At 41.8% G+C, this 27,327-nt stretch overlaps 1 protein-coding gene across 38 annotated transcripts in view; it reads left to right on the top strand.

Annotated features, from left to right (window-relative positions):
• The window catches only part of ANK2 (ankyrin 2), a 277,485-nt gene that overhangs the window by 244,107 nt on the left and 6,051 nt on the right, over nucleotides 1-27,327 (top strand). For 16 of the 38 annotated variants that reach the window (XM_071431355.1, XM_071431362.1, XM_071431354.1 and 13 more), the window contains 15 exons: nucleotides 579-790; nucleotides 1,600-1,804; nucleotides 2,470-2,566; nucleotides 4,779-5,007; nucleotides 6,317-6,442; nucleotides 7,245-7,367; nucleotides 8,161-8,190; nucleotides 10,175-10,196; nucleotides 19,813-19,887; nucleotides 20,277-20,408; nucleotides 20,782-20,928; nucleotides 22,018-22,297; nucleotides 24,001-24,280; nucleotides 25,735-25,827; nucleotides 26,247-26,330. In XM_071431355.1, coding sequence (XP_071287456.1) covers nucleotides 579-790; nucleotides 1,600-1,804; nucleotides 2,470-2,566; nucleotides 4,779-5,007; nucleotides 6,317-6,442; nucleotides 7,245-7,367; nucleotides 8,161-8,190; nucleotides 10,175-10,196; nucleotides 19,813-19,887; nucleotides 20,277-20,408; nucleotides 20,782-20,928; nucleotides 22,018-22,297; nucleotides 24,001-24,280; nucleotides 25,735-25,827; nucleotides 26,247-26,330 — 2,135 coding nt within the window. Of the gene's footprint in view, nucleotides 1-578; nucleotides 791-1,599; nucleotides 1,805-2,469; nucleotides 2,567-4,778; nucleotides 5,008-6,316; nucleotides 6,443-7,244; nucleotides 7,368-8,160; nucleotides 8,191-10,174; nucleotides 10,197-12,694; nucleotides 18,434-19,812; nucleotides 19,888-20,276; nucleotides 20,409-20,781; nucleotides 20,929-22,017; nucleotides 22,298-24,000; nucleotides 24,281-25,734; nucleotides 25,828-26,246; nucleotides 26,331-27,327 lie in introns of all 38 variants that reach the window. The other 22 variants (XM_071431333.1, XM_071431335.1, XM_071431336.1 and 19 more) reach the window with 4 other exon arrangements.

Consider the following 27,327-nt stretch of genomic DNA (forward strand, 5'->3'; position numbering starts at 1 on the left):
ATAGTGTTAAACAAAAAGCTTCCACAGCAAACAACTTTCCAAAACAAGGCAATTATCGTACTGATCCTTTCGGAGCAGCTCCATGTGTGGGAGGAAATGTCAGTCATGGGTACTCTTGCTTTTTTGAGAGAACAGAATGGCCTTGCAATGTCTAGGAGCTGCAAAAGTTGTTATTAATTTGTTTTGGGGTTTTTTTTGCAAAAAAACTTCACAAATTCCAAAGTAAACAAGACAACTCACAGCATTAAAACTGAACTCATATTTTGATAGTGTTTTGAAGTTTTGTTTCGTTCATGCTACTTCAGGACATAGGTGAGAGAGCAGGGGCTGGAACCAATCCCTTTGCTTGTTTGGCTGATGATTTTGGAGGTGTTGCCAGTTTCTTCTGTTTGCTGCCTTCATCTGTCTGTCTGTTCTTTCTTGATTGCTCTGGTTTAGCTGAACACAGGGGCGTGTTTCCTTTTCCCATTATTTCTAGACAAAATACTTTGCCTAAGTTGCCCAAAACTGTGAAAAGCTTGAGTGCATTTTGAAGGTGGCTGTACTGTTTTTGTGAAATTCTGCTCTTCTGCCCTCAGTGCTTGACACTCCAGAGGAGCTTGAGAAGAAGCGGATCTGCCGCATCATCACGCGGGATTTCCCCCAGTACTTTGCAGTTGTGTCCCGGATCAAGCAGGACAGCAACCTCATCGGGCCCGAGGGAGGTGTGCTCAGCAGCACCGTGGTCCCACAGGTGCAGGCTGTCTTCCCAGAAGGGGCACTCACCAAGCGAATTCGCGTTGGCCTCCAGGTACACTGAAGCATGCACAGAGTTTTGGTTTTATTTTTGGTGACAAATCACCTTTTTTGAATGGACAACCAGCATATCCACCTTGTTGTGTTGTGTGTTATCTACAACACTTACAGTAAAAGTAATAAAAGAAAAAAAATCCATGCAAAATCAAAGCAAGTGGTAAAGCTTTGGGTTTTCCACTTAGTTCAGAGTCTTGTCTATTAACTGTCTATATAACTTTGGGAAGAAATTTTGGTGATGATGCTGATATTAGTGTCAGGTCATAGAATTTCCTAAATACTTCATATGAAAGGCATCAGAGAAGTACAAAGTGCTGCAACAATTAAACATGCTAAACTCTTATTAAATATATAGATTTTCAGTGTGAATGAACCAGTATAACAATTCACTTCCCACAGAGAGGGAAGTCTTTATCTCCATCCTGTCCTGCTGCTGCATGCATCCATGATTTACCTCTTCCAGGAAACTGTGGTTGTTTAAATCCTGGGACTAGCTGATTAGCACCATAAAACAGCCAGAGTAACCAGGTTATCATTTGCTAGTGGTTAAGTGAATTTAAATTAATGCTGTAAAAATCTGATAAGCAACAAGAAAGGAGATAGGAAGAAGAGGCAGGCATGGGAAAAATTAAAAAGTGAGGTCTCCCCTTCTCACTGGCAGTCAGTTCTTCTGTCTGCAGATTTTTATAGGAAATTGTGCAATTTGAAAAGATAAGGGGTTTGTTGGCAATATACAGACCCAGTTCTCTACACATCATTAAACTGCTTTCAAGTAACTGCTCTGTTATTTCCTGTTGCTTTGGAAAGGCACAACCTATGCACACTGAACTTACCAAGAAGATTTTGGGCAACAAGGCTACCTTCAGTCCCATAGTCACACTGGAGCCCAGGAGAAGGAAGTTCCACAAGCCCATCACGATGACAATTCCCGTGCCCAAGGCCTCCAGCGAGGGGCTCATGAATGGCTACGGAGGCGACACACCCACACTGAGGTTACTGTGCAGCATAACAGGTGGGATGCCAGTCCTGGAGCTCTCCTTGATCTTCCTGAAACTGTCAGGCCCTGGGGCTGCAAAGGCTGAACTGATTACACACAGGGGAAGCTGGATGGGGCAAGAAGCTGTGAAAATATGCTACTTTCCAAACAATTCCTTTATACCAGAAATAACAGTTGTTGTTTGCACTAACAAAACATGTGTAATATAATCACAGACTTGGGGTTTGGTGATTTTTTTGCATTTTCCTTACAGTTTGCTTCTTGAGAAACAACATACCTCTGCCTGGCAAAGTAAGAGTAGTGCAGGCTTACTGTTGCAGTTTACTTTGGAGGAAAATTCTGGAGTTAAACACTTGACTTGCCATGGTTCCCAAGTGATTAGCATCTCCTTCAGTCTCCCTTAAGAGACAGAAATGAGCTGCAAGTGTTTAATTTAATTAATTAATTTAATCCTGTGCTACAGGGCTCAGCACTTAAAAATCATTTGGATACTTGGTATTTTCAGGGTAAGCCTATCCAGTCCTACTAGCATTAGTGGAAGACTGTAGACCCAAGGAGAAAGTATATCTGGGATTATTACCTTTTTCACAGCAATTAAAAACTGTAAAGAATCTCTTAGAAGCAAAAAAGTTGCAGACTTGCTTGGTTTTGATTTTATTTTTAAACCTCTATATTTTCAGGAGGAACTACTCCTGCCCAATGGGAAGACATCACTGGGACAACACCACTGACCTTTGTTAATGAATGTGTTTCCTTCACGACAAATGTGTCTGCCAGGTACCTACACAACCAAACAGGACTTTTAGAGGAATACTCTCAAATACATGCCTTTGTTCTGCAAATATTTCTGTTAAATGATTTTAGTTTAGAGAAGAACGAACAGAGAGATTGATTATTATTCAAATTTCCATGTAAAAGAAATCCCTTATTTGGGTACCTCACACATACATCTTGTAAGAGATATTACTTCTGGAATATCCAAAACTGAGAGGTCAGGCAGAAAGGGACTCTAGGTGTACCAAACTGGGGTCTAGAAGCCTCTCTTCCATACATCTGTTCTTGTCATGAGATTTAACTTCTCTCTTACTGAAAACAGATTTTCATTTAAAAAAAAGAGTAATATAAATGAATGTAGGTATGTATTTTAGTTTGTGTTCATGATGCATATCACAGAAATGCCCAAAAATCTCCTCCTCTGTAATAGGAGATGCAATCTGTGACCTGGAAAATATTTCATCTAGGCTGTGTACTCCACCAAACAGTTAAAAAAATCATGAATAACTTGCCCATGAAATTCAGTGCAAACATTCATTATCTGGGGCGGTTATTGCTGTTAATTAGGTTTGTTATTTATCGAAATAGTGTATTCAGTGTTAAAATGCAGTCCAAGCTCCAGATTAACATTAGGTGAAATACGGTATTACTTTTTTTATCCTTTCTCAGTTCAGAACGGGCTGCTTTCCCCCTGCTGTTTGCTGATGCACGTTTCTGTTGGGTGTAACTGAGCTTTTCACTGTAGCAGCAGTGGCCACAAGAGGGGAATCTTACAGGGTATTCTGCTCAGTGCTGCTGCTGCAGAGGTCTGTGCAAAGGCAGGAATCAAAGGCTGATTTAAAAACCAACTGTGGAAACAAGACACAGAGTTTGAGAGGTCCAAATCCCTAAAACTGTCAAGTCCCCAACATCAGGGGACTACATGTGATATCCAGAATGAGGGTGACACTTTATAGTCTTACAATTCATATTTCTAGTAGATCTTTCTTAATCCTGATGATGACAGGAAAATTGATCACTATTGTTCATGTTCTGTGATACAGGCAGGGTTCCATGTAGAGATTTTAATGGGTTCTGCCTCTTCTTTTTAATCCAAATGAATGTTCAAGTATCTACTTTGCCCCAAACATGATTTGAAATGCTGGTACATTTTAAAAAGGGGGTTTTTCATCTAATGTCTGATTCTTTGCTATTCACAGTAATTTTTTTATGTTCTAGTTAAGCATTAATGATGGACAACAATTTTACCATTCATAAAACTAATTCTGTCCAAGATGAGCTTGGGAAAGAGATATACTTGCCATGTGAATTACACTGAAGACTTGGAGGCACAGTGTTTGTTTTCCATTTCCTGAGCTGCAGCTTTTCAAAGACTTAAGATCTGTTGAGGCTTTTTAGCTCCTGGTGTTTGACAGCAAATCACTGAGGCATCTGGTGGTTTCTCAGAGGATGTGGCCTCTCCAGTTGTAGCCCAGCACAGCATAATTCTCCCACGCAGGAAAAGGAAAGGATCAGTATGCAGAGCCTTTCTGTAGCACACATGCTTTCCCTCTTGCAAATGTCAGCAGCCTCGGGTTTTGGGCACTGTGTTTGTTAAGCATTCTTAAGATGAGCACAGCATGGAATTTGCTGCTATTCAGCTGCAGATAAGTAAGTGCAGAGCAGCCACACTCCAAAGGTGTGCTTTGGACTTCTAATGCCACATAATCCACCGTGAGGAATAACATCCCTACAGATCAGAGCAGCTTTTGAGCTGTCTCTGACCCCTCCTGACTTCCGCCTTCATCCACCAGCTGGGAAACTTGAGCTTTCCACCCACACAGTGGATTTTATTGAATAGAAATGGCATCAGCTCCAGAGAAACTCAAGTGGTAGCTGGGAAAGAAGGCAGGACGTGTTACTCCTTGGAAAATGCTTGGTGACTAAATTCACATAGAAATAGTTTCTGATTCTGCATGCAGCTTTGCACAGTGGACAAAGTCATTTATGTTCACCTAAAGACCTCAGGTTTTGCTGTTGTATGTAAGGAATTGACAGCCATTTCCTTTAAATTGGGTGGGAGACAAAAACCAAAAGTGACAATTCTTTTTTTACTCCTCTGACTTATCTCCCATTGCTCTGGTTACCAGCTAGTGCTGCCAGGATGGGAAAACACAGAGTTTCCTTTCTTAAAACCTTCTCTGCTAATGGTGCAACTTTTCATTTTCTTTTACAGATTTTGGTTGATAGACTGTCGTCAGACACAAGAATCTGTTACTTTTGCTTCCCAAGTATACAGAGAAATTATCTGTGTCCCCTACATGGCCAAATTTGTGGTGTTTGCCAAATCTCATGATCCTATTGAAGCACGGTTAAGATGTTTCTGCATGACAGATGACAAGGTGGATAAAACTCTAGAACAACAAGAAAACTTTGCTGAAGTTGCCAGAAGCAGGGATGTAGAGGTACTGTGCAAGACTTTAAGTTTTCTCCATTTTCTACTGTCTGCTTTTAAACTAGTATTTTCCACCTTCTATCTGCCACAAGGACTGAAAAATAATCTGTCAACAAGTACTGTCACAATGCAGTATCAACAGCCATGATAAAATGGAAACTTGGACTTTTGTCAGGTGTAAGGAAAAAGTAGTGAGGAAACCCTATTCCCAGAGGGCAACAGACAAACTCAGCCCACAGGGCTAAAGGGAGAGGGTTGGAGCCAAAAATGATGGCTAAATCCTGACTTCCAGCAACCCCATCAATGCACATCACTAACCAGAAAGGCAGCTGACAGGGGTCACTGTTTGTCAGCACACATACCAAGAAGTTCAAGTAGCAGGTTTGATTAGTATTCTGCTTTATGAAAATAAAATTACATTAAATCTGTTGCTGAGCAGGCAAAAACTTTCCTATGTGGAATTCAGCAAACTGCCTGCTAAATGCAGTTTTTCTGACTCTGTCAGCTTCCTTAGAAGGGATGACAAATTGAAGGTGCTTTAACTTACGTGGCACATTCTGCTTAGTTCTGTCTCTTTTCCATGAGAATCCCACCTTTAAAAGAATTGTCCTCACTGTTCCTGAAGCTCTGACAGCTATCTCTTGTGCAGATCAGCAAGATAAAATATGAGCTTTTCAAACTGAATGACAAGGCTGAATTTCTGGGAAGTAAGGATAAGCCACAAATGTATTTGCAGTTTGAATGGAATATTTCCCAAACTGCTGATCTGATATTCAACCATGCGGAGGGGCCATAACAACAGCAATCTGAAGATACAAGCAGTGCCATTATAGAGAGATTTCAGAGAGATATTTACCTGAGGCCTGCCTTTCAAAAGCTCTTAGGCCTCTACAGATCCAGCTGTAATAAATGGACTCAGTAGGCAAACACTCTGTGTTCTGACAGCTGAAGAGAATATTTATTTGACTGTGGTGATGAGGTCAGGTTAGCAAAGTATGCTAAAATTGGAGTCAATCAAAAATCAAAATTAAAATCTAGATTTAAAAGTTTCCCCGGATTTATGACACTGAGTAATATACTGTTGTCATTTAAAGTACTGCACTATTGTTACTAAATTAGCAATCTGGTCTCTTTGGAATTTAATAATCTGATATGTTTCCACACATTTTAGGTTGCTGTACATAACAAATCTTGTAAACGCTGACAAGTCCTAATAATTCCACAAACTGATTTGTACTGTTGTAGAGCTATCCTTAAGAAGCAATCTCAATCACTTCCCAAGGATTAGTTAACTGTTTGCTTTTTATCCTTTCCAACAGGTGTTAGAAGGAAAACCCATCTATGTTGACTGCTTTGGCAATCTAGTGCCACTCACAAAGAGTGGGCAGCACCATATATTCAGTTTCTTTGCCTTCAAAGAAAATAGACTTCCTCTGTTTGTTAAGGTAATGTTGCTGGCTCCTTTTTGGATATTTCAAGTTATCACTTCACCATATTTTTTGTGAACAAAGGAAAGCCAAACTATTAATTTATATAAATTCCCAACTGGAACCTAATTTTATCCCAGTACTATTCCATTTAAAAAAACTTTTTTTATGAGTAGGAAAATTTGTAAAATAAAAGCCAAAGTGAAAACCCTTCATTCCTCTCAAATTAAGTAATGTATTAACCCACTGTGGTCAGAAGGGCTGCTGTCACTGAGCCACCATCACCACCTCTTCTGAGAGGGAGATTAGAAAGCACTGGAAACCTCTTCCACAGACTTTTCCTTCTACCCAGGAATTCCCACTACAAAGAAGGAAACTATTACTGTTATATAAATAACACTTTTAGAGAAATTATTTATGGATGGAAACTTCCAGTAAGTGGAGAAAATCAACCTACTCTGTCACTGTGTTGTATTTGCTGTGTGCTGCTAGACAAATGTTAAACTTTCTCCCTCCTTACCAGCAATATTTTGTAAGCTTATTTTAATTTACACCTTTATCTGTGCCACTGCCTTCCTTTGGCTTTGCAGATTCCCTCCCCCTTGAATTTTCCACCACCAACATTCAATATATATTGAATACACAAACACATCCTTATGTACATTTACAAACAACGGGGGGAAAAAGTGAAAACACATTATTTTTGCCTAAGTGAACTTTTTCTCCCCATCTGGTCCCTCCTGCTGAACAGTTTTTGGGAGACACAAGCAGGTCACACAGCAGAGCAGCAGGTTAAATGTGTTTATTTTTCCTGTGCCAGGTCCGAGATAGCACTCAAGAGCCCTGTGGACGATTATCATTCATGAAGGAGCCAAAATCTACCAGAGGCCTCGTTCATCAAGCCATATGTAATTTAAACATCACTTTACCCATTTACACAAAGGTACTGTGAAATTATACCCAGCTGCAGGCATCAGCATTATCATGCAAACAAGAAATGGGGAGGAGGGCAAAACAGGGTTAAAGCTTTGTGGGAAGGGGCTTGAAAAAGGAAAAAATTCCATGCAAGGGCTTTTGGTGTCTTGAGTTTGGTACTCCTAATGCCAGTGTTGGGAGACATAGTCAAGTATTTCCTGAGGTCTCAGGAGAGATGAGTGGGAGTGCCCTCAGAGAGTAAAGACTTGTTTCCTTAGAAAGTGTCAGTTTATGTTTATTCTCTGAAAACACAAGGGGTTTTTTCCTTTCCTGGTTGGATTAGAAGCTGCATGCCTTTTAGAGATGTATTTGCCCAAAATGATGATAATTTTCTTCTCAGTATTTTTAGAATATAGTAAATCTTTATTATAGCATTTTAGTATAATTTTTAAGCAAAGCATCTCAACATTTTTGTGACTTGAAATGGTAATAGTTGTTGAATATTTTAAGTGTTTATATATGCCAATTTATGGGTAAAAAAGCATGTATACATTTAAAGTTTTGGTACAAAGAAGGATCACTAGACATCTAACTTTTCAGTTTGTATTTTGCCTGGTTCTATAGCCTTTTGTGTTTAAATTGACAGTTCAGTTTTGCTGCTTTTTGTCATAAGAAATCAACTGCAGAAATGTACTGCATTTTCCTCTTTTCTGTTAAATGTTGTGGGAAGTTACTTTTTCCTATTCTCTTCTAAAAAAAATTTGCCTTTTGCCTGCTCTATTTCCCCTTTCTCTTTTTGCATGGCGCTTTGGGACCAAAAGGAATCAGATTCAGATCCAGAACCAGAAGAGGTAATGTTGCTAAATCAGCATGTTGTTGCCCACACACATTGCTCAAACACAACTAACAGGCACAACTCAGAACTGATCCTTAGCTCAGTGCTACAGACACAGCAGAGGGCCTTGCACAGACTCACTTTGGGAATGGGCAGAGTTGAATTTTGCCTATGTTAAAATGGCCAGTCTTCTCCATTTATAACATCCAGTAGATGGATATTACACTTTGCTGAGCTGGGTGATGGACATCCAGTACAGAATCAGCGTTAACCCAGAAGTAACAAGTAAAGGTTTAGAATGTTCATCTTTAGCACTAACTAAATTGTATCAGCTCCCCCCTGAGCTCCCAGCCCGGTCTGGCACTTAGAGATGTTCCTTAAGCTCTGACTCCTGCACTGATGAGGAACATTAGAAAAGCGCCCTCACATTTTGATGGTGTTCAGCTGTTGGGCACACTGTGAGATTAGCCAGCTCCCCAAAGATGATGGACATCTTTCCCATGCACTGCACAACAGATCCAGCAGCTCTGTGGCATGGCTTGCAGTTCTCTATTATCATTATAAAAATATTTACCATTCCTATGGTAAATATGACTTCTATTTTTATAGGAAACTAAAGCACAAAAAGACAAGCTCATTGACGGCTATAAGCTTTTTAAACTATTTTTGTTGACTTCATTAATTTATATGTTAATAATATTAATTAGTATGCTGACATAAATCTGGACTGATCTGGAAGAACTGAAAGTGAGGGAAGCTAGGACATGTTAGGGATGCAAGGTAGGCAATGTAGGACAATGTGTGCATCAGAGGAGTTCAGGCTATTACAGATCTGTTACACACACTGCTGGCTGTGAGATGTAATTATGTGAGCCTAAAGGATTGTCAGGCATGTATGAACATGCACATATGGCCAGGGATTTCCTTCTGTTCAGTGTCAGCTCATGGAAAGGCAAGGGTTTCTAACATCTTGACTAAGACAGCATATTGTATTTATCTTTATAAAGAATAGTTTGAACTGTGTAAACCTTTTCAGCACTCATTAAAACCTTGGGGGTTTTACCATGTGCCAGTATCTTGTACCAGCAGTACTGCACAGCTGATTGGCATTCTTCACAGTTGTCCTACTCCTACCACAAGCTTGTATAGGAAATTAAAGCTTTAATGCTACTTCTGAGCAAATTTTTCCACAGCTAAATTTAAACAACATGTACTGGTGTGGACAAATGCTAGCAGAACTGAAATAAACTGAAATTACAAAGTTACCTCAAAAATTTGCTTTTTCAATTTTCATGGCCTGAGATTGTGTTCTGTTCAATACTTTTTTGACAAGGACTGTGTTATCTTTTGAATAACAGTAAAATTGTATGGGTTTTTTTATGTGTACCCAAATAATTCTGAAAAATCACAAAAGGGGCCTGTGAGGGCCATCACAGCTTCCATTTAAAGGTATCAATAGCCATTAGTGGCATCCAGCCCCATGTCATGCCTTGGGCAGTTCTGCCATCATTGGTGCACCTGCATTTCATCATCACTGAACACAGAGGCAGAAATGCAGTTCATGCTCTCAGAATGAATGTGTCCAAGGAAACACAATGCATGAAACTTCCTGGTTGCCTTCCAGATGGACCAAATGCCTTCACTATTTTGCTTTAGACAGGAAGAAATAAATTAAGAGCAATGTAACCACACACCTGGTAATGCAAAAGTTTAGGTCCTCTATGATTGCTAAGAGCATTTAAAGAAAATACACTGCAACATTTTGCATCTACTGTTGACCATAACTATAGTGAAGTAACCATTTTCTTAGTATTTGAGACCCTAAATAAATTAACTTTTACTGTTCTTTTTACTGTTATTTTATTGCTTTTACTGTTATTTTAAATGCATTCTTGGTTCCATTTAAGTCCATGCGTCTCTATACAACTAGCATTTCACCTGTGGCTTCTGTATGGCAATTGTATTTGAAGTTTTAAATCTCCTGATTTTTCCTCTTCCAGGTTGATATGACTTCAGAAAAAAGTAAGATTTTTTTTTCTTTGAGAATGTTATAATGCAATTTGTATGAGAGATGATAAGAGTAAAGATAAGCATGAAAAAGCTAAGTTTTAACTGCTATTGCTAATAACATCAATACTTTAAATACGTAATGAAAACCAATTTAATATCTCAGCAGCTATCCAATTCAATACAATTAACACGTAAATTAATAAGTAATACAGTTAAAAACCGTTCATCTAAGCCTTTACTTTCCTTTGACATCCCTAGTGAACCTGCTATTGCTATTTTGCTTGTATGAATGCTCATCCCTCCGTTTTTTTTTTGTTTTCTCCATTTGTTGACACACATTCTTGCCTCTTATTTGAGACAGATGACAGTATCACTTTTAATGAAAACCTAATGAGGACTCCCATCTATTTTGTTAATCTCAAGGAGTACAGCCATTCCAAAAAGTGATACTGTCCAAAGGAATCAGCCTGTTTAACCCTCCCTCCCTTGCCCCACCCTTTACTGTGGTGAAATATGGCTGGAAATCTGACCTGATGGCTTGGCACAGCACAAACACCCTCTGTACACGCCCAATCAGGCTGTGACCATGAGAGACCATGGGCGAGGGGTTCACAAACATCTCCTTTATGGGAGAGGCAAATCAAATTAATCTCTGCACACACAGAAGTGTCTCTAATGAGAGCTGCTTCCAAATGCAGCCATTTATTGGATCTGTTCAGGAAAAGCATGACATCTGCCATGTTTCCAGTTTGGAATGCAATATCTTGCCTCCTCTGCAGTTAAAGTGCGGTGTCTTGCATTGTCCTCCTGCCACTTCCTCACTGCCCACTCTGCCAGGGCCCCAGAGAACCCCAGGGAGTGTTCCTGCTCTAGCCACACACTGTCTGGATAGCACTTGCAATTTATTTCCTGCTGGAGTTGCATTGCTTCAGGCTGATTAACTCGATTATTGGCCAGTGAAAGAGTCATGCATTTGATATTTATGAAATCCATATTACAAATTTACAAAATTACTGGTTGGCATTTCAACATGCACCAGACCGTTCATTTGTAAAGCAGCAGCACCAAAAGACCACATTTTCAGCACCGCAATACCCTGCAGCAATCTGGCTCTAATTAATGTACAGCACAAATATTTAGCATTCGTTACACTCAGGAGAACAGCGTAGCAAAATGGATCTTTTTTACAAATAAAGACAGATAATTATGTTTTGCTTAAGGTCTCCTTATTTGCATTAGTTCTTTGACTTTCACTGGGGTGCTGAAATGTGCAGTTCCATGTGACATGCTACCTTTAAAGGGAAAATGTCCATCTGTGATTCCTAAGTATTGTGTTCTGTTTGTAACTGGCTTCAGTTCTCCAGTGTTTTGTTCTGTTCAATATCCATTTTCTGCTAGTCCTTGCTGAAATGAAATATTACCAGCAGGCAGCTATGGCATAATGGGAATTATCTGCAGCCACCTTCCTGTATATTGATTGCCAGATTAGACAAATATTTCACCACAGTATGTTTACAGTATTTTCATGTACCTTTAATTTATATGAATAATTTTTAGAGCTCTTGTTTTTAACCGAAGCTACATACCCAGCAGCATTTGCAACACCTTTGCTTTGCATGGAAATAACTTGCCTTACATGAATTGTATGTATGTGTCTAGTGTGACTGTCTGTGACTTTGGGTTGCCATACATTACATTTTTTAAAACTCTGAAATCACTTCTAAGTTGATTCACAGTTTTTTCTCTCCTTTTCTTCTCTGTCTTCTCTTTCCTCAGTCAGTTCATTAGTTGTCAATGAGGATGTTCCAAGGAAAGGACCATGCCTCTTAAAACAAAAGCCTGTTTGTTTCATTGTGTAGGTGTGAAATCCCCTTAGATGAAATGCCGGTTTGCAGCTGATTCAGATCTCCACATATTTGATCCTATTTTAGATTACTGCAGAATTACTTTTTGCTTTTTATTTTGGTCATTAAGAAAAACAAAACTGTTAACCCAATGTTATTCTGACAGTTTGCTAACACTGGCTTTCTCTTAGAGGAAATCGACTTTGAATCAGTTCTAATGCTTTCCCCCTTTTTTCTTGTTTTTCTTTTTATTTGAACATTGATCTGTAACATCTGAACAATCTTGAGATGCCTCTCTTTGTGTAACTTCACTGTGTTTCTTCTGGTTTTGATTTGAAATTTTGTTGTTGTTGTTTTGGGTTTTTTTTAGTGGTGTCCTGGTTTGGTTTGTTTCAGCTTTGATACTGTATGTGTGGTTGTGCTCTAGAGATAAAGTGAAGCAAGTTATTTCCTGCCATTTTCCTTTTCAGTTGTTTTTTTTCCCACCCCCTGTTAGCTTTGCTTTGCTCTTGTACCCTCAGATCTTGTGGATCCACCATTCCCAGCCCATTTTGTTGACCTTCCCACCACTACAGCCAAAGACTGTCATTTTCAGTCCTGATTACATATTCCAATCTCTATTTTTGATTTCCATTTTACTTTCAATGTTTTTCATTCGCATCAAAGATGACGAGACAGAATCTACAGAAACATCTGCCCTGAAAAGCCATCTGGTTAATGAAGTCCCTGTACTAGCCAGTCCAGACCTGTTGTCTGAAGTTTCTGAGATGAAACAAGATCTGATCAAAATGACTGCCATCCTGACAAGTGACCCTTCTGATAAATCAGGCTCCATTAAGGTGAAAGATCTCGAAAAGTCTGCTGACGAAGAGCCAGGAGAACCTTTTGAAATAGTTGAAAGAGTGAAAGAGGACTTAGAAAAAGTAAATGAAATTCTGAGAGGTGGATCCTACACCAGAGAAGAACATGTTTTGCAGAAGTCCCTTTCCAGACAAGAACCCCTAGAAGAAGAATGGATCCTTGTCAGTGATGAAGAAATTGAAGAGGCCAGGAGAAATGCTCCGTCAGAAGTCACAGAGCCGAGCCATGGAGAAGTCAGGGTAGACAAAGGGACAACAGGAAAAGGGGAGCCAGACATGACAGGAGCGGTGGATTACCTTGCAGAGGATTTAAAACCAGACGTTTCTCTTCATGAGGGACAGCCACAGGCCTTACAAAAGGAGGTAGTAGAAGGGAAAATCAAAGCTGTAGCAGTAAGCAGGGATTCTGAAAAAAAAGGAAAAGAATCTCCAAAAACTGGGAAAGCAACCTCACAGGAGCAACAGAAGGCAGCCTCAGAAGTTAAAAAGCCCCTTAGGGCAAAACTACGAGAAAAGCCAAAGCCAAAGGAAGGCAAGGTACACAGCAGCGGAGAGAAACTGAGACTGCCTAAGCTCACTGCAGACGAGGCACCGGCTGGGGAGCCTGGCCTAAAGGTGACAGGCACTCCGGAGCCTAAAGCTGTGTCCCCTGTTATCGAGGAAACTCCCATTGGCTCAATAAAGGATAAAGTGAAAGCTCTTCAGAAACGAGTGGAAGATGAGCAAAAAGTACGCTCAAAACTGCCTGTCAGAGTTCAGGCAAAAGAAGGCCCTGCCGAAAAGGCGCCTAAAAAATCAGTGCAAGTCAAAAAGCCAGTAGCACAAAAAGCCCAGCCGCCCGTCTCACCTTCTTCTAAGACAGAGAGACTTGAAGAGACCATGTCTGTTCGGGAACTAATGAAAGCCTTCCAGTCAGGGCAAGACCCATCCAAGAATATTTCCGGACTCTTTGAACACAAATCTGTCAAGCAGAAGCAACAGGCCCCTGAGAAGGAAACTCCCCGCAAGAAAACAATTCCTTTGCAGAGTGAAACAAAGCGAGCGTCAAATCTCAAGACAGACAAACAGAAGGACAAACCAAGCTTGGTGTCAAAAGCAGAGAAAGAGCCACAATCAAAGAAAGGAAAAACTCAAGTTTCCACCATCGAAACTGCCAAAAAAACTAGTGGCAAAGACCAAGTAAAAGAGCAGAGCAGCAAAAAGCCAACCCAAACTCTCCCTCCGGTAATGATTGCTGAAAGTGCCAAAGAAACGGCAGCTGGGAAGGGCAGGACTTCTGATGACCAGGGGGATCTTGACTTCCAGATCAGCCCTGACAGGAAAACCTCAACAGACTTTTCTGATGTCATTAAAGAAGAACTGGAGGATAATGACAAATACCAACAGTTCCGACATCTCTCAGTGACAGAGGAGGGAGAGGTTAACTTGGAGCAAGTACTGACCAGTCCTTTTGGTGCTGCTTTTCCCACAGAGTATGGGAAAGATGGATTCCTTCCTGCTCTTTCTCTGCAAAGTGCTGCTCTCGATGGGAGCTCAGAGAGCCTTAAACACGAAGGTGTGGCTGACTCTCCAGGCAGCCTACTTGATGGAACTCCTCAGATCAGCTCAGAGGAAAGTTACAAGCATGAGGGTCTGGCAGAGACTCCTGAAACAAGCCCAGAAAGCCTTTCATTCTCACCAAAGAAAACTGATGGGCAAATTGAAGACGCTAAAGGAGCAGCTCAAGTGCACACAACAGCAGAAACGTGTTCTACGAAGGAAGTCTCCTCAAAGGAAGATGAAAAAGGTACTACCAAGAGGCAGCTAGATGCTGTTACTGAGACTTGTGAGTCTCATTCTGACCATTTATCAGAAGAGCATGTACCTCCAGCCTCTGAAGAAGAGGCTGATAAACTTAAAGAAAGTAGCTCAGCTTCCATTGTGAAAGACATTAGCAGGGATAAAGAATCCAGAACCACTGCACATTTCACTAAGTCTTCTGAAACACATGACACTGCTTTAGAGAAAGAAAAAGATGTAGCCTGTGAACGCCGTCTTACAGTTAGAAGTCCCCAGAAATTGGAACTTGCACTTGCTAGCCATGATAGTGAAGGCTTTAGCCCAGTTGCAGATGACTCTTTGACTATAAGTCATAAAGACTCCCTGGAAGCAAGCCCAGTGCTAGAAGATAACTCATCACACAAAACGCCCGACTCTTTGGAGCCCAGTCCTATGAAAGAGTCCCCCTGCTGTGATTCCCTTGAAAACAGCCCCGTAGAACCAACAGTGAAGGCTTGTATTTTGGGGCAGGGTCCTCTTCCGTCTGCTCATAGCAAAGCAGAAGCCTGCCCAGAGCTGGCATCAGTGCGTTCCAGGATTCTTCGTGACCCCGAGGGAAGTGCCGATGATGACAGCCTGGAGCAAACATCCCTCATGGAGAGTTCAGGGAAAAGCCCTGTTTCCCCTGAAACTCCTAGTTCAGAAGAAATTAGCTATGAAATCACACCTAAAATGGCAGACATACCAAAGTCAGCCACCATCCCTGAAGTCAACGAAGAACCAGAGGATGATTCAGAAAACGAACCAAAGAAGAGATTCACCCCTGAAGAAGAGATGTTTAAAATGGTGACCAAAATAAAAATGTTTGATGAATTGGAACAAGAAGCAAAACAGAAGAGAGATTATAAAAGGAGTTGTAAACAAGATGAATCTTCTGTCGTTGCCAATTCAGAAGCCTCACGGGAGGCTGAAGCATCAGAGCAGACTACTGTAGTAGAAAAAGGCATACCCACGGTGGTGACACCTGCTGCTGAATCTAGAAAGAATTCTTCCTCTTCCGAAAGCGAGCCAGAATTGACTCGGCTCAAAAAAGAAGCCGACTCTGGCCTCTTAATGGAGCCTGTGATCCGAGTGCAGCCACCCTCACCATTACCACCTAGTATTGACTCCAGCTCTAGCCCTGACGAAGCAGGTTTCCAACCCATTGATTCCCAGCCATGCTCTGTTGGGATAGGTGAGGTTAAAGCACCAGGCAAAGGTGACAAAGAGGAGCTTATCCTTGGGCGCAGCTGTAAGCCTTCCATGGGCACCTGTCCTTCCAATGGTTGTGCGTCAGCAGAAAGTGCAGAATCCAAATGTTGTGATGGTACAGGTGACTGTGAGATGGTCAGTCCTGACGGCCCGGTCACACGATCTGGGTGTACTCCCTATCACTCTGTCGGTGGCAGTTGTCAAGAAGAGGTTCACTCTGAGTCTTCACTAACAATGGGGCAGTGTGATGCTACTGACAAAGGTGTCAAACCCGCAGCCCTGTTACCACGCAGTGATCTCATTTCTATGGAAGCTGTGTCAGAAGAGGCAGATGGTCTTTCTTGTGGACACGGTACCACCGAGTACTCTGTCCCATGCAATGGCAAACTGGCCGAAGGTGACACCACTGACCATTCTGCTTCAGCAAGGGATTTGGGAAAAACAGATACAGGTTGTGAGACATCTCACAGGGCTGCTCATGCTGAGGAACCCTTGCCAGAGTATTCATCCCTAACCACTGACACAGGGGAACTCAACAGCTATGCAGCAGATGCCGCTGACAGTAGTGCTCCGTATATAGTGAGCCCTTACGAAAATGTGTCTTCTGGACATTTCTTCATTGACACTGAAAGTGAGGTAGGATCTGGTAGAAGTCTGCTATCTAGGGAAACCTATTCTATTGCAGAAGAGAAAGATCAGACTGGTGAAGCTCTACTTAGCAGAGACACGGGCAATGAATATTGCTCTTCAGAGGAAGTGTATGTGGAAATAGAGCCCAAACCAGAGGATGGATTTCAGACAATATCACAAGGGTCTCCAACCTCAGAATCAACAAAATTATCTGAATCTGCCCTTGAGGATATAAGAGATGAAACAGAGAAATTGGTGGGTCAGGTTGTCATCACCAGAACTGATGTGGATTCTGACATGTGGAGTGAAATACGTGAAGATGATGAAGCTTTTGAAGCTCGGGTGAAAGAAGAGGAACAGAAGATATTTGGGTTGATGGTAGACAGGCGATCCCAAGGCACAACCCCTGACACGACACCAGCCAGGACACCCACCGAAGAAGGGACGCCACTCAGTGAACAAAATCCTTTTCTTTTTCAGGAAGGCAAGTTGTTTGAGATGACTAGAAGTGGAGCCATTGACATGACCAAAAGAAATTACCCAGATGAAAGCTTTCACTTCTTCCAGGTGGGGCAGGAGCCTCAGGAAGAAGTTTCTTTATGTGAAGAAGTGAAAGAAGCAGCAGAGGTGGAATCTTCAAAGCTGAAGGGGCCCGTGGACCCATTTGCACCGTCAGAGTCAGAGGAGTCAGATATACAAGAACAAGATGCATTGAGATATTCACCCCCATCGCCTGAGTCTAGTGATAGATCTGAAGAAATGATGGGTGAAGGTGCCAGCGCAGGCACTGCAAAAGCAGATCTTAAATCCAGAATTCCAATTAAAATGGGTATTTCAGCTTCTTCAAAATCACCAAAGAAAGAAATTGCTGCCTCTGAAGCTGAGCCCCTCTCCAGAATGGAGACTGATACGATTGATAGCAGTCAGGTGCCTTGCCCCATCTCTCCCGAGCAGTGTGCGGTAGAAGATGAGTTAGATTTCTCTAAAGTAACTCAATTGGTTAGTTCTGAACAGGGTGAGGAGTCCCCAGACTCTTCCCCAGAGGAGCAGAGATCTGTGATTGAAATCCCCACTGCTCTAATGGAGAGTGTGCCTTCTTGTGAAAGCAAATCCAAAATCCCTGTAAGAACAGCTGCTGCCACATCGCAATCCTTGCAACAATCAGAAAATGAGAGCCTTTTCCCAGATGACTTCCTGGACAGTTCGCAGTGTGAAGGAAAAGATGACCAAGCAAAACCAAAGTCTAAAATTCCCGTGAAATCCGCTTTCCCAAAAGCCGAACCACAACACTCACATGCGGACACATCCGTCCGCAAGCCAGAGTTACCCAAAGTGCTCGACGTGACGAGTGCAGTCCCTGCAAAGCCAGACAGCCGCAGTAAATCGGAATCTGATGCCACTAGTCCTGTGGACACAAAGACCAAACGTTCCATCAAAGCTAGGAGTTATGCTGAGGCAGAGGCAGAGGCCAGGGAGAGGGAGAGTGAGATGAAGTTTGAGCTAGACTCAGATGAGGCAACAACAGCAAGATCGAAGGTATTTTCTTCACGGTTGCCAGTTAAAAGCAGAAGTGGCACAGGCTCCCGCAGTGCTTTTAGTCCCACAAAAGAGAGTAAGGACAATTTTTTTGATCTTTACAAAAACTCCATAGAGTTTTTTGAAGAAATTAGTGATGAAGCTTCTAAATTAGTGGAAAGACTCACACAGTCAGAGAGAGAACAAGAATTAGTTTCAGATGATGAAAGCAGTAGTGCCCTAGAAGTTTCAGTTATTGAAAATGTGCCATCCAGTGAGACTCAGCAGTCAGTTCCTGAAGACATCTTTGACATCAGACCCATTTGGGATGAGTCTGTAGAGACTCAGATTGAACGTATCCCTGACGAAAATGTCCATGACCGTGCTGAAGGTATTTGCCAACGACTGGGATTCCCTGTGCGACGCATGTCATGAATTAAACTCTTTTGTTCTTTGTTTTCTTTGGGTGTGTGTGTGTGTGTGCGTTTGTGCACTGGTGTAATGCGTGTGGCATTTTCTTTTCAGCTTTTGGTGGTTAGTTGTGCTTTTTTTTCCCTTGTGAGCTGTATTTGGTTTTTTTGTCTTGTGTCTGTGTTCTTGTCTGTGAAACGATCTCAAGATTGCAAACCATAAATGCTTATGGGAAGTGTTATCTTAATAAGCAAAAACACTTCTAGAAATATGTATGGTTTTGTCATTAAACTGATTGCTTAGGTCATGCACGTTTTGGCTTTTGACTTTCCCTGGCCCTATTAACCCTACTAGCTATTAACTTCTACTAATAATGAAATGCTTAGGCATCAATTGAAAGCAAGACAGGCAAATTAATAGACTTTTGAGTTGGTACACAATAAGATCTGCAGGAGTTTTAAATAATTAAGGTTTTTATGTTCCTTTTTGTTGACAGTCTGTGTCTGAAGAAAACTCTGAGTCACCAGTAACTCTTTTAGTACACATTCTCTGGTGCTTGGTTTTCCTCTCGCCTGCTTGTGTGCTAGTAGTGAGTAATGGAAATCAGGAGCTGGAATTACACGTGCATGTCTTGAACCCTAAGCAATTTCCTGATTCAGAGGTGTCACAGTTCACATGTGCATTCAGGGAAAATCAAAACTCAAATTCCACCATCCTAAAATTAGCTTTGGGGATGGGAGGAGCTGTCATTCTCACCATTAGTGAAGTAAATGAGGTCTGATGAATGACCATCTGATTTTTCCTTGCCTTTGTTGTTGGTATTTTGTCTCACTCCCCGTCCAAAGGGTCAAAGACACTAAAATTAACAGTCTCTCAAATACAGACCATAATCTGACATGCTGTATGGACTTTTTGAGCAAAATTGCCTTACAACACAAAGAACATGATCAGAAGCACTGGTCCCGATGAATTCTTCAACCCTGGCATTTACTAAGGAGGCATGGAAAACTATGGCTCTTGACTTAGTCAAAGTCTTCAGTTGAACTTTACAATGATGTTTTAGAGTAAAATGCCCGGCCAAAATAGGCATAGTAGGTGCTTCAGTCCTAGATTAGGTTTTCACATGAACATCTGATTTCCAAAGAGAAAAACTAGATAGTCCTATGCTTTTCAAAAAACCAAGCTTTTTGGCTTCATTTTTAACCTAGGGATTTACAAGCTTCACTTGAGTTACGCAGCCTGTCCACATTTAGGCACAGCAGCTAGGAAAAAGCAGTGCTTTCCCTTCTTGGGCTCTCTCTCCTATAGAAATGGTTTTTAACTTGCAAAAGGCAACTTCCAGCTCTCTTTGCCCTTTAGATCAACAGGATGATCAGGAAAGGACAGAGGAAAGACTGGCCCACATTGCGGATCATCTTGGATTCAGCTGGACAGGTAAAGTGCACACTTTCTGCTCCAGAGAGAAAGGGAGGGGAATGGTCCAGACTCCTCTCATGTTTATTTTGGATGATTTTCTGATTAGCTAAAGATGTTTTAGAAAAATATTTCAGAAGCTTATTTTGTCTGGGATACCAAGAGTCCTAAATGGATACCAAAGGAACCTGCTCTAAACAGTCACTTTAATATGGTGCATTTAATAGGCTTGAGGCAGCAAGTGGTAGCAGGGACAAGTGAAAGTAACATGGAACGAGATGGAAATGTTTTCTCAGGTTTTGGGGTTAAACTGTAATTCACAGACTTTTATTTTTCTTTGAATGACGTTAGACCAGGGGAGTAGTAGCAGTATTAGCAGACCTCTTTACAAAGATGGATTTCTTTTTCAGAGCTAGCAAGAGAACTGGACTTCACAGAGGAGCAAATTCACCAGATCCGAATTGAAAATCCCAATTCTCTTCAAGACCAGAGCCACGCACTCCTCAAATACTGGCTTGAAAGGGATGGGAAACATGCAACAGGTTTGTCTCCAGTTATTATGTGTAACTGTCTCCAGTCTGCTAGCTGAGGTGACAGGTGTGTTGTAATCACAAAGAAAATTTGGGGAAAATTTAGGCTATAGAAAGGATGACCATGGATTGTACTCAATGTTGTTTCTAGTCTTGTCTGTATAACACAGTAACTCAACAAATTTGTTAAAAGGAAAAACCCAAAGTGCTGGTTTTTATAGGCAGCCATTTGGTTCTTTTTAGATTTTACATAGCACTGCTTCTAAATGTATCTATAATTTCTATATGACACTAGTCAGTCTCCTGTATATGCCCTTCCTATGGAGAAGGGAGGGAGCGTGCTTGATTCTTAACTGAGCTGCATGGTGTCCTCCCAATGGCACAGATACCAACCTGACCCAATGTCTCACGAAAATCAACCGCATGGACATTGTTCACCTGATGGAGACCAGCGGCATAGACCCCGTGCAGGGCCACGGCACGCGCACCTACGTGGACACGGAGCAGTCCTTGGCTTTGGACCACAGTGAAGGTAAGTGGCTCCTGCCTAGGGTACCTCTCCAAGCAGCACTCTGCTCTGACATGTTGGTTCAGGCTCATCTGTCTGCTCTCATGACAGAGCACTGGAATCCCATTTTGAAAGCACAGACAGTGTGGATGGATACAAGCACGGCATCACAAAGGTCACATTTCACCGGGTAGAAGACCTGAGCTTTCTTCAGAAGTAAACACTGTGGCCAGTAACGTTTGCCCAGTTTACCTTGGGGTTTAGGTTTTTGCTTGTACAAGTGCTTTCATGAAAGTTCAGAAGGTTGCATTAGAATTTGACCAAGATATTAAGAATGGAAACTACTCTGTGCTTTGACAGAAAATCCCTTTGGATTTGAGTATCCAGGATATTGTAATTCTGTTAGGATGCTATTGCATTTCTTAAGTTTGAAAGTTCAGTCGATTAGATTCAGTGGTTGCAAACTGAAGAAACACCTCCAAATTACTTGGTATAAAATCCTCTTTTCCAGAAGTGACACTTTTGGGTGCCTAACTCAATATTGAAGCATATTAGACAGCTGCAAAAGTCCCAGTCTTGAAGAGAATGTAGGACTAGAAGGCTGTTTGTTACAATTAGCATTCTCATAACACAGCCAAGTGGTTTTAGAATGTTAACCTCTCTGTCCAGCTCAAATTCAGTACAAGCTTTTTCATTTCCCCCCAATTTGTTCTTCAGAGTTCACTAGGTTTCCAGTGACTATGGTACATAAATGAGCTACTTCTTCCACCTAGCCCTCTATGAAGCGTTTTCATCTTTTTTTGTACAGTTAATTTTTCCAGAAGCAGATAAATAATGGATATGGGGGGAAAAGTCAGTAAAATCTGGGTAAATTGAGGTAAATTCCTGGGTAAATGTTATTTTGCCTGTTACTGTCCAAATCTGACCATAGTAGTGGCAATCTTGCATGCCTTGGGCTACTCCTAGAGGCCAGGTGCCCTCCCACTTAAGGTATTCAAGAACTTCAGGTCATGTGTTGTGTCTGGGGATTTCCAATGCACACGGAGCACGGGAAGGACTTCTGCATTCTGGTCAGACTTGTAAGGATATTTCTCATCTCTCTGTCTTGGCAAGGGTTTTCAGCACTGCAAGAGGAAGTGTACAGCTCGAGACACAAGCAGGAACAGCAGAGACTATCTAAGGATGGCGAGCCAACCGAGCACCCCCCTCTGGTCTCCGAGGAAGATGTGTCTGTCAGTTATTCCCCGTTCCAGGACAGTACTCCCAGGAGCGAGGCCGAAGTGTCCATGGCTGAGCTTCTGAGGCAAGCACACAAGGAGCAAGTAGAAGCTGAATTCTCAGGGAAACCCCAAGATGTGCCAGGGAAACCATCTGCTTCACAACAGGAATGTTTGTAAGTGCCAAAAGAGCAGGATGAAGCCATAGGGAACAGGTTCTCTTTTCTCTGTGTAATAAGAGGATTTTACAGTTGCCTTTGAAACTTACAAACACACTAGAATTTTCCTCCAATTGTGGTTTTCACTTTTTAATCCATGAGGAGGAAGCCTTAAGGCTGAGGGGAGAAAGTCAGTCTGTCACTGTGAGCACAAAGCAATAACTGTGTCTAGTACATAGGAAAGAAATTCAGGTTAGTAGAGAAGTGAAAGGGGTTTTATGTATATGTTCAGTCCTCATGTCTTGGATGACAAGTGATGACATATTAATGAAAGTAATCCAAATCTTTCTTCAGATTCTGGATGGCTTTTTCAATGGAGGCAATTCTTTTCAATTTAATCATTACTTACAAAACTCATAACTACCTCTTAAGAACTGGACTTTTAAAAGTGCATTTCAGATGGCCAAAGGAGCAGAAACAAAGTATTACTGAGGCAAGACACAAGTACTTACAGGAATAACACATGATTGAGTACACATAGAGGACCTGTGCAGCAAAAACTTGAATTCTCAGGTGGGGCTGTTAGTGGGGTTGGTGTCATTTGGAATGGAATTTGAAATAGATCATGTTTATTTCTCCACAGCTTCCCTGATTATGTGTCCATGCTGAGACCTCTCTGCAGGGTAGAGTCAGGTATTAATAAGCCAGCAAAATACCAAGAATCCCTATTCAAAGAAGTGATTTTCCTGGAGGTGATTAGCTTTGATGTGGAGATGCAGCTCCCAGCACTCAAAGGGCAGTTGAGTCCACCAAACGGACTTAGGGGGATTCCTTTGCTCAGGATATGCTGGGAGAGACTGTGGGAGAAAATACCATCTAGGAAATTTTTTCTTGCAGTGTTAGGCAAAAATACCAATGCTCGCTCCCTAAGGATTTGCATCAGGAAATGAATTTCTTTGAGGAACAGAGAATACTTTGAGACAATAGTGCCAACACTACACGAGGGTAATGAAGACAGGGGAATTTCACTACGCTGCAGGTCTAATTTTAACTAGGTGGAAAATCAGGGTAGGTTTAAATAGGAACATGTAAGGAACATGCTCCAAGAGGAAATATGCAACAATATTGAATGTACATTTGCTGGAGTTAGATGTATTTCCTTTATAAATGTGTTACATAGTAACTAATATAATAATAAGTTTAACTAACTTGGGGCAGCAATTAATCATGAATCAGGGCTCAACCATAAAAATACCATTACAAAGAAAACCTGAACCTCTACTATATTTCTGCTTGCTAAAGCTCCAGAATTCTACATGAAAGTTGTTTTTTCCACTTTGCAGCTGCACAGCTTGTGCTCAGTGTTGTAGGTGCCTCACATCCTTCTCTAGCAATCCAGGCTCTCCCACAAAAAAACCTAAATGGTAGTATGTAGAGATGTGAGGGCACAAGTGAAAGCAAAGCTCTCTGAAATACTTTACAAATACCAGGTTTTGCAGACTTGCATGGAAGGGTTGGATATCCAGTTGGAGATTTGCTGAGGAAGATGGGTGGCATTCCCAGACAGACTGCTCTGTAGTTCCTGTCAAGGAATATCAGTTATTTCTAGACCTTGCCGAACAACAGACAATATAACAATATGAAGTCAGTGCCTAATGTTCCATTGCTGGAAATTGGGAAGCACTGCACAGTAATAACTCACTTGGACCTGTAATTCACAGTGCCACAACTCCAGGAACAGAGCAGTCCATGGGAGCTGGAAAAGCAGTGAGCGGAAAATCTGCGCACTCAAGCACGGCCAAGGTAGAGGCTCAGAGAGCCCCCCCTCAGCCTCCCTCCCCAGTGCAGAGAGGGGACTCCCCCATCATCCAAGAGCCTGAGGACCCCCAGATCCACCAGGAAAGCCTCTCTCCAAGGAGATCTAGTCTCCTGATTGTGGAGTCCACTGAGGAGCAGATGGAGAAGTCTGGAAGGGGCTTTGAAGAGGAATCTTTGGAAAAGGTAAGTCAACAACTTTGCCTCAATGCAATTGATTCAATAAACCAATTTTTATGACTCGCTCATTCTTTAAAATAAGAATATTTGTAATTAATTTGCATCTGGCACTGAGTTTTTCCTCCTTCCCTCTGTGGTTTCAAGGTTCAGGTAAAAGCTTTTCTCCTGAGGTTTTTTAAGTTGAAGCAAACCCCAGATCCCAAAGTCTAGGCTGGTAATTCTGGTTCCGCTCTACCCTTCTTTGTCCTTTGGTCTGTGACAGTTCCATCTGTGCCTGAGAGAGAGAGTGTCAGTAACAGGGGCAGAAGCAAACTGAAACAGATGTAATGTGGACAAAGTAATACCAGTAAAGCTCATAAAGAAAAGCAAGGCTAGCCCAGAGCAGCATCAGAAATGGTGTGAAAGGTCTCTAAAGTCGGTGAGACAGAAAAGAGACAGCAGCTGCTCATTGCAGAGTACTAAGGATGTACTGGAACAATGGTGTTTATGTAGCACACAGGAAGTAAAGAGATACAGAGACAGAAGAGTGGAGAGGATATCAAAAACTGTGCTGGGTAGGTCTTGGGTTGTGTGAGACATGGGACTTCATGGCAGCATTCAGAGAGGGGAAGACATCCGCAGGCAAGGAATGAGAGCTACCATATGACTTTTAGTGGAGAATTAAAGTTTCCTGGCAGATGAAGATTTAAGAATAAACAGCTTGCTTTGCCCATTCTAAGTGGAAGAAAGGGAGAAGGCATCCTTGGGTAGGAAATTAGCTTTATAAGCCAAGTTAGAGCAGAGAAGGCACAGCTGTACTGAAGCAGAAATTGTTTCACCTTTGTGTTTGTTAGAAACAAGGCCTTCTCTCTTGCCTACTATGTGACTAAAGGTATCACCTCTAGAATGAAGGGTTTCCGAGCTCTGCCTCTGGGATCTCAGGGAAAGGTGGAATTTAAAGTGTATCAGATGATTGAAAGGGTATCTACAGCAGGGCTCAGTACAGCTGGAGGACAGTTGTCCTCAAAATAATGTACTGCTTTTTCCTTCTGATTCTTTTACTGAAGTGAAACAACAACAGCAGCTGGTGCCACCGCCTCCCCTTATTTATTTTCCCTTTTATATTTTTATACTACAGCTATTTCCCAGCGGATTCTTTCCAGCCTCTCTTTGACATCCGAAGTGTTTGTTTAAACTTTTAATTCTTCCTTATGCAGGATAGACAAGCTCAGCACTTGTTACTAATTTTTCCTGATCTTTCTGAGGCTACTGCTACACTGTCCTCTTGTCAAAACTGTTCAGTCCTGCTGTCTGTACCCTGCACTCTGTACTTCCCCCTGTGGAGGATTAAAAGCTTTTGTGTATTTTTCTGTGTAATTAACCCACAAAGCATACGCAAAATGTAGGAATTGCAAAGCTGGTGTAGGAAGAGAGAAGCTGTAACTACTGCTAGTGCCACATACAGATCATGCTTCCCCTAGGAGTTAGCAGAGGAGTTAGGTGGGCTGGAGCTCAGCTCGGACGAGGACGAGATGGTCACTACCAGAGTAATTCGGCGCCGGGTGATCATTCAGGTACCGAGTGTTCAATGGCTGCACTGAATGTGCCTGTGCTGCCTTAGGCCTGAGTTTGTGTTGCACCTCAAGCTGGGATGCTCCCAAATAATGCATCTCCACTGGATAAACCTTATGATTACAGTAACACTGCTAACCCCCCCTCTAAACTCCCTAGATGCCTTGGTAGGAGGAAGATGAAGGCTTGTCAGCCCCATATACAACAAGGCTGTTATAACAATATAATTTATCTTTGCCTGTGTGCTGTGGCATCACTTTTCTGTGCATGCCTTTCTAAGGATTTATTTGCAGAATAGTTTTTTTCCCTAACATTGGTGATTTTTTTTCCATTCCCTAACAAATTAACTGATGTTGAAATGGCTTATTTCAAGACCCACATGAAGGCCTTGCTTCACAGAGCTTTGTTCTTTGTCGTACAGGCTGATACTATGCCTGAAATGCCACCAGAAACAGTCACTGAAGAGCAGTACACAGATGAACATGGCCACACAGTGGTGAAGAAGGTATTGTCAGTTCTGCCCCCTGCTAGCTTCTTTCTTCCCTGTAAAAGGAAGAAAAAATCATCTACAGAAATGCCAGACTTTCTGCTATGAAGGGGCATGATTTGAAGAGTAGACAGTGGAAGGAATGAGAATTTCAGCTCATGAGAGATACCAAAGTTTGAACAATAATTTAGATTCTCAAAATTGTTCTGTTACAGTGTACAGCCTAACAGGATGTATTTTAACTTTCATTTAAAGCCAAGGAAAATTCTGCATAGATGCCCATATTTTAGGAGAAAGTTGTTTATTTCTTTTTTTGAAACCCCATCAAAAAATCCACTCCACTGTAATCTTATCTGAGATGTTTGTTTGTTTGCTTGTCTTGATGAAAGCAATGGAAGCCTGGGTCTGTAAAAGTCAGATAAACCCAGAGTCTAGATCTTCAAAATCAGATCATGCTTAGAAGAACAAATTCTGTTCAGCATGAAAGGGGAACTTCTGTGCTCTTTTCTTTATCTGACAACTTGGTGCTCCAGGTCTAGGACTTGGCTGAGCTGGGACGGTGGCAAACCCCATCTTCTTTCTTCTGGGAAGACATCACACCCCTTCAGCTGGATAGGCTGTCTCTGGAACCTGTTTAATTCCTGGTAGAATAATAAACCACCCCAACCAAAGATTCCTTGGTCTCATTGCACAGAAGCAAGTGTGACAGTTCTTATGGATAGGTCTGTGTCTTGAACTGTGCCACACAGAGGTTTGGGTCATCCACAGAAGGATGCACACCCATTCTCCTGAGCAATTTCACATCTTGACCCTGTAATTCTCTTCTTGCTTTGGCCAGCCAGTGCCTTGAGAGCTTTAGCACCAGATGAGTCTCTTGAGTAGGAGATGAGGAATAGAACACAGAAGCATCTATGCAGGTTCTTTGTCATGCAGGACAAAATGCCCTTTGAGTAGCAAATACTAGATAGAGAACAAAGAGGAATATTTTACTGCTACATCTCTGGGGACTAAACTC

The sequence above is a fragment of the Agelaius tricolor genome, unplaced genomic scaffold (genome assembly GCF_023055355.1).
Source record: "Agelaius tricolor isolate 1412-34295 unplaced genomic scaffold, bAgeTri1.0.p SCAF_8, whole genome shotgun sequence".
Lineage (NCBI taxonomy): Eukaryota > Metazoa > Chordata > Aves > Passeriformes > Icteridae > Agelaius > Agelaius tricolor.